This window comes from Vicia villosa, linkage group LG2, assembly GCF_029867415.1.
Source record: "Vicia villosa cultivar HV-30 ecotype Madison, WI linkage group LG2, Vvil1.0, whole genome shotgun sequence".
Classification (NCBI taxonomy): Eukaryota; Viridiplantae; Streptophyta; class Magnoliopsida; order Fabales; family Fabaceae; genus Vicia; species Vicia villosa.
This window is the reverse complement of record NC_081181.1, coordinates 89,152,881-89,159,498: the sequence shown is the minus strand read 5'-3', so window position 1 is coordinate 89,159,498 and position 6,618 is coordinate 89,152,881. Positions and strand designations below refer to the sequence as shown.

At 36.9% G+C, this 6,618-nt stretch overlaps 1 protein-coding gene across 1 annotated transcript; it reads left to right on the top strand.

Moving 5' to 3' along the window:
* The first annotated feature begins 3,173 nt into the window (after positions 1-3,173).
* On the top strand, positions 3,174-5,030 carry LOC131646399 (protein MAIN-LIKE 1-like). The gene is made up of 2 exons (XM_058916439.1): positions 3,174-3,314; positions 3,420-5,030. The coding sequence occupies exon 2, from the start codon at positions 3,438-3,440 to the stop codon at positions 4,284-4,286; it is 849 nt and encodes a 282-aa protein (XP_058772422.1). The 5' UTR covers positions 3,174-3,314; positions 3,420-3,437; the 3' UTR covers positions 4,287-5,030.
* The last annotated feature ends 1,588 nt before the right edge of the window (positions 5,031-6,618 follow it).

Below are 6,618 nucleotides of genomic sequence, written 5' to 3'. Positions count from 1 at the left end.
TCAAACACACCTTTAAAAAAATTATAAGAAAAAATATTATTATTAAGAGTAATAATGACATTAACAATTTGAATAGAAACATAATTATGGATAGAACATTAGGAAAGAAGATGATCAATGTAATTAACTTTGGATTGGTTGTTTTAAGTATTTATTTAAGCAAGATCTATTAATTTGATGAAATAAATATGATTAATTGTTAGAATGATGAAAATTTATAAAGTATTTTATTGAATTTAAATTTAAAGAATTTTAAATAACACATAAAAAAATTAAAGAATTCAAAATTCTTCTTCTATTCTATACAATATAAATGTAAAATTAGTTATTATTAATTAATATTTTAATTTTTATAAATTGCTACTCATATATTTTTGTAATTTTCGAATTGACTCCTAAAATATTTAAAAATATTACAAATTCAAGATTTGTATAATGATCTTTTTAAATTTTCAAAAATTACAAATTTTGAAGATGATCAATGTAATTAACTTTGGATTGATTGTTGTTGTAAGTAATTATTTAAGCAAGATCTATTATTTTGATGAAATAAATATGATTAATTGTTAGAATGATGAAAATTTATAAAGTATTTTGTTGAATTTAAATTTAAAAAATTTTAAATTAACACATAAAAAAATTAAAGAATTCAAAATTCTTCTTCTACTCTATACAATATAAATGTAAAATTAGTTATTATTAATTAATATTTTAATTTTTATGAATTGCTACTCATATATTTTTGTAATTTTCGAATTGACTCATAAAATATTTAAAAATATTACAAATTGGTTTTTAATTTTTAAGATTTGTATAATAATCTTTTTAAATTTTCAAAAATTACAAATTTGTTCCTACTTTTCAAAATTTTAAATTTGGCATTTTTTTTTTTTTTTGAAAACTTATAGAAATGACCAAAAAGAGAAACGATGAATAGTTGTAATATTTTATTTACAAAATAGTGTTGAAATGAAAAGTGCTCAATTGAAACATTTGAATTTCATAAAATTTTAAATTTTCTTAGAATTTCAAATTACCTCAAATTCACCACAAAAATTTAGATTTATCTCAACTTAAAAAGAAATACTATTTTTTTTTCTAATATACTCACTCATGCTAATATTTATTAGATCTGGTGAGTGAAATAAATGTTGGGCGACTTTATCAATATACTTTTCATACTATGTTAAAATTTAAGTTGGACATAACTTCATTTTATAACAAAAACTAGTAAAGTGAAGAGTTGCACTCTTTATAAAAAGAATTACATTACATACGTTTGAATGATATTCCTATTATTCAAAATCGGCCTTGTTAGGTTTTTCTCAATATTAAGAGTCAACATATAATTCTAGATGCATCAGTTAAACTACCAATATGTTTTGGACGAAGACAATAGTAATAAGACTGTGTATTCTAAGATGAAAATTTCTTTATCAACCCCATGTCTTCTTAGTCACCTCTGGTGAAAAATCCAAACTACCCTTAACTTCGGAAATGCATTTCCGAAATGCAAGAAAAATTTGAAAGAGCTAGCGAAATCTACCTTATCCATGTCACCGGTGAATAAAAGAGGATGATGATGTGAGAAACATTTAGGAAGTGTGCGAGAATCAGCCAGGTTTCAAAATATGATCCATTGTTGGTTGCATATGGATCTATCTAGCCTAATAGCTACAAATATAGCATATTAAAAATACATTAAAAAGTAAAAATAATATAAAAAATATTGTTTACATGTTTGTGAACGGTATATACGATATAGTATATTTTTGATGTCAAAGTATTATAATATTTCACTAACTGCGTATTTGCGAACATTATATATGTTATATATACGTGTATTTTTTATGTCAAAATATCATTTTTCTTTTTAAAATATAATGACACTTCTTTTCACAATCAAACATAGTATCTATAATATTCGTTGGTTTTAATTTAATATGACGTTTTAGCAAGACAATTTTATGATATACTTACTATATTCTTTATTATTAGTAAAATTTTATTCAAATACATCATTTATTCTAAGAAATTAAAAGTAAATCTGTTTATAATAATAATAGAATAAACATTGTCAAATTGACTTGATGAGAGCAATGTCCTTGAGCTTCAAGAGGACGAGTGGGCTAGTTATTTCTGCCTTTGTTGTTGAAGTTTATTTCTTTTCCTCTATCACTTTATCTCTGTATTTGGAACTCTCTTATATTTCAAAAGAAAATTTCTTTATCAACCCCCATGTCTTCTTGGTCACCTCTGGTGAAAAACCCAAACTACCCCTAACTTTGGAAATGCATTTCCGAAATGCAAGAAAAAGGTGTTTTCGGAGATGCATCTCCGAAAGCGCCTTTTTTTTTGAAAAAATTGTCTTATTTCGGAAGTTCATTTCCGAAAACAGCATTTCGGAAGTTCATTTCCGAAATACTGCGCGTTTTGCAGATTAAGCAAAACAGCCCCCTCCCCCTAATCATTTACCCTAATCTTCTTCCAAACTCAACCCCAAGAGATTTTTGTGCAAACCAGTTCCAAGCTACCTCAAAGGCTCCATCTACTTGCTCTATTACATTCAAAAGTCCTCCAATCTATTCAATCGGTAAGCATTTTGATTTTAAGATCTATGATTAAAATGTATATTAGGGTGTTTACAAATAGCAAAAAATGTATTAGGTTAGGTTTATACTGATATTTAGGATGTTTAGAATGTGTAGACATAGGTTTGATGTTTGGTTTAGGGGTCTGCCATGGAAGTTGCAGAAAACTTCCTCGCAGGGGTGTTTCGGAATTTCATTTCCGAAAACACCTCCATCCCAGTTTCGGAAATGAACTTCCGAATTGTATCAGAAGTTCAATTTTTTTAGTTTTTTTTCTTTTGTCTCGCATATTAATCGATTTCAATTGTTTACAGGAACATGTCAGGCAACCAACCAGCACGCATCAGACAGGGTAGGGAGACCCAGACTGCTTCGGTTAGACGCGAGCGGGCGGCGGCGCAGCTGGCGTCGACACAGGGACGGGGGCAGGGCCGGGGATGACGTGTGCGAGTTCCCGTGGGCGAGGGAGAGGGTACATCTGCTTCAGGATCTAGGAGTCGGCTGGCTCGGGTATCTTCTTCCCGCCAGCGAGAGGAGGAGGAGGAGGAGGATGAGGAGGAGGTGGCGGCAGTGCCCTACCACGAGCCGGAGGGGGTACCGGATGTTGACCCTCCAGCCGGGGAGGAGGATGAGCAGGAGGACAGCTATCCGGGTGGGCCCTTTGACACTTCCGTGCTGATTCACTACCACGATCACGTCGCTCGGCGTATCTGGGAGGGAGAGGTATTTTTTATAAATTAACCGTTTATTTGTCACCATTTTTTATAATTTAACCGTTTATTTGTCGCTTATTTAATATATGTCGCTTATTTGTTTTTTTTGTAACAGGAGAGAGAGCCGTTGAAAATGGTGAACCACGCCCGGAAGATTTTCAGTCTGTTTAAACCAGCAGCTGAGTGGTTTAACGACCATGTGCGAGGTTCAGGGCTTAGCGGGCTCTGCATGACGGGGTACACCACCATCAGCACCGGCATGCAGGGGGCATTTGTGGAGCGCTGGCACAAGGAGACGTCCTCTTTCCACTTGCCGGTTGGGGAGATGACGATCACCTTGCATGACGTGCAGTGTCTTCTCCACCTGCCGATTAGGGGGCCGCTGTTGCACCACTCCCGGATCCAGAGGGTCGAGGCCATTGAGTGGATGACGCTCTATTTGGGCATGGAGCACGAGGTTGCTCACTTTGAGTGCGTCACGACATCTGGGCCTCATATCCGGTTCACCATACTGAGCGCTTATTTTGAGCACCACCTGGATGCGGCGGCCGATGCCGAGCAGGGGGGTGACGAGCTATTCACACAGTATCACCGCGGCTGCGCTCTCCGGTGCTGGTACATGCATGTGGTAGGCGCTGCATGCTTTGTGGATAAGAGTGCAAGGTACGTCGATGTGACCTACCTCCGCTACTTCATGGACCTGGATACCGTTCACCAGTGGAACTGGGGGGCAGCTACTCTGGCATACCTCTACCAGAAGCTGAATGAGGCCTCCAACTGGAGGACGAGGCAGTTGGTCGGATCCTGCACACTACTTACGGTACGTTTTATTTTAATACATTATCATATTTATTTATTTATTTATGTTTCGTATTTATTTTTAATACATTATCGTGTTTCTGTTTCAGAGCTGGATCATCTCCTACTTCTCCCGCATCCACGGCTTTCACATCGATCCTGCGTACGTGGACGCCATGCCTAGGGCCGCCAGATACGTTCTCCAGAGGGGGAACGATGCGATGGGACCATACCGTGGATACCTGGACCGCACGATGCACGACGACGTCACCTGGAGGCCGTTCAGCGACTACGCTCAGATTGTCCCCTTTGACGGCATTGCTCTATATTCAGGCTGGCTGGCATGCGGGACTACCATCATGGTCCGGTATCTCCCTGAGCGGTGCATGCGTCAGTTTGGATTCGTGCAGCGGATACCCAGGTCACCCTTTGAGGCTGCTCCCGACACAGTGACCCGAGTGCAGCTCACTGCCATATGGGAGGACTGGCAGCATCATGTGGTACCGCAGGAGTACCGTCTCACTCGGGTCACACAGGACTGACACAGTGAGGAGGGATACGTCACATGGTTCTATCGGGTGTCACATCCTCTGCTGAGACCCGACGTTCCCGGCGCTCCTAGGCCAGCACACGAGGAGATCGTGGAGAACCAGCAGGCCGAGGATGACCACGCCATTGATCTCATGCCGATCTGCCAGCGGATAGAGATGCTTGGGCGGGACGCGTTGGATCGAGGTGTCGTTCAGCAGGGCGGTCCAGAGGCTGTGGCCGTGATGGAGATGATCGTCACTGATGCGGGCCGTGCTGCGGCATACAGGCGGCAGAGGAGGTCCCAGGGAGAGAGGGTTAGGCACACCCAGTAGTGGTCGGGTTTATTTATTTTTTGTTTTCGGATTGTATCTTTAGCACATTATTATTATTATTTGGATTCAGATCGGTTGTATATATTACTTTTTTTTATCATATTAGTATTTTTCACCTTTATATGTCGTTTATTTTATTTCCCGGTTTCTTTTAATTAAAAATACGAAACTGTTAAGAAAAACATAAAAAAAAATCTCTGTTTCTGCATAATTCGGAAGTGCATTTCTGAAACCCCTCAAAATCTGAACAAATGTGTTTTCGGAAGTTCATCTCCGAACACACCCCCCATGAGGTGTTTTCGGAAGTTCATCTCCGAAGACACCCCCCATGAGGTGTTTTCGGAGATGCACTTCCGAATTGTGGAAATTTTTTTAAAAAAATCAAAGCTTCGGAAGTTCATTTCCGAAGCAGGAGTAATTTGGGTTTTTCGCTGGGGGTGACCCCATAGGGAGGTGGCTAAAGAAATTTTCTTCTAAGATACCTTAATATGCATCTTGTCTAAAGTTAGATATTTGTTATTGAGGTCGGGATATTATGTGACCGAAGTTTGTGTTTTCTATAAAAGTGTTAACGTAATGTCCATTTTATGAAACTTTTAAACCATAATATGAGTTGGGATTTAGACAAATATTCCAGATAACTTAAATAGGTTGTATTAAGTTATGTTGGGACATTTCCTAATTTTATCAACAATGGGTCACAACTCTTAGAGTTGGATTTCTTAAAGATAATAAGTCTGATAACAGTTATATTTCTTTCTCTTTTTGATTTGATTTAAAAAAATCTTTTAATTCAATTTAAAATCACAGCTCTAGGAAAATTGGTGATGGTAGTTTTATATGTTTTTAGAGTGACACATGTAATGATAATATCAAATAGATGATTTCACTAGTATCTCCATTATTATTAGACAACTTCTTTGAAGCGAGTAGTGAAGGCCACAACATTGTTTGCTTGATCAGTTTCATCCTTTTCGTCTAACTTAACATTAGAGAAAGTAGCATTGTAGTTTTTTCTCTGTTTCCTTACAAAATTTTGCATTCAACCTAAATATGTCCAAAACCTTCACATTCACAATATTGATTTTTCTTGGCCTTGTTTTGTTTTTCCTCATCTTTTCCTCAATGCCGAAAATTGTCACCTTTTAAATTATGTGGTTGATTGTTTTTGACATTTGTAGAGACATTATTCTCAAGTTTTCTATCAAGTCTTCTAATGACCGATCATCGTAGAAATATTTCGATCTTCTTCAATGGTGTAACCTTCATGTCAAACCTCCCAGGAAGAGATCTTAGAATCTTCCTTATAAGCTTTTCTTCAGACATCTTTTCACAACGAGTGATTGAACTGTTAGCAATGTCATAGAGGTAAACATTGAATTCATAAATAGTTTCGTCCTCGCGCATCTTCAACTTTTCAAATTTTGTGGTAAGGAGTTGAATTTTTTATATACGAACTTTGGATGTACCTTTATGATCAACTTAAGGGTTTCCAAACCTCCTTAGCACTAGTGCATGTATTAATGATTCTAGAGATATTTTTGTGTTGGAACAAGCACAAAGCTTGTTGGTGAATCAATGGAGAAAAAGGTAAATTTGAGAAGATGAAGTGAATTTAGAGATATTGAGAGAGAGAGAGAGAGTAATTGAGGA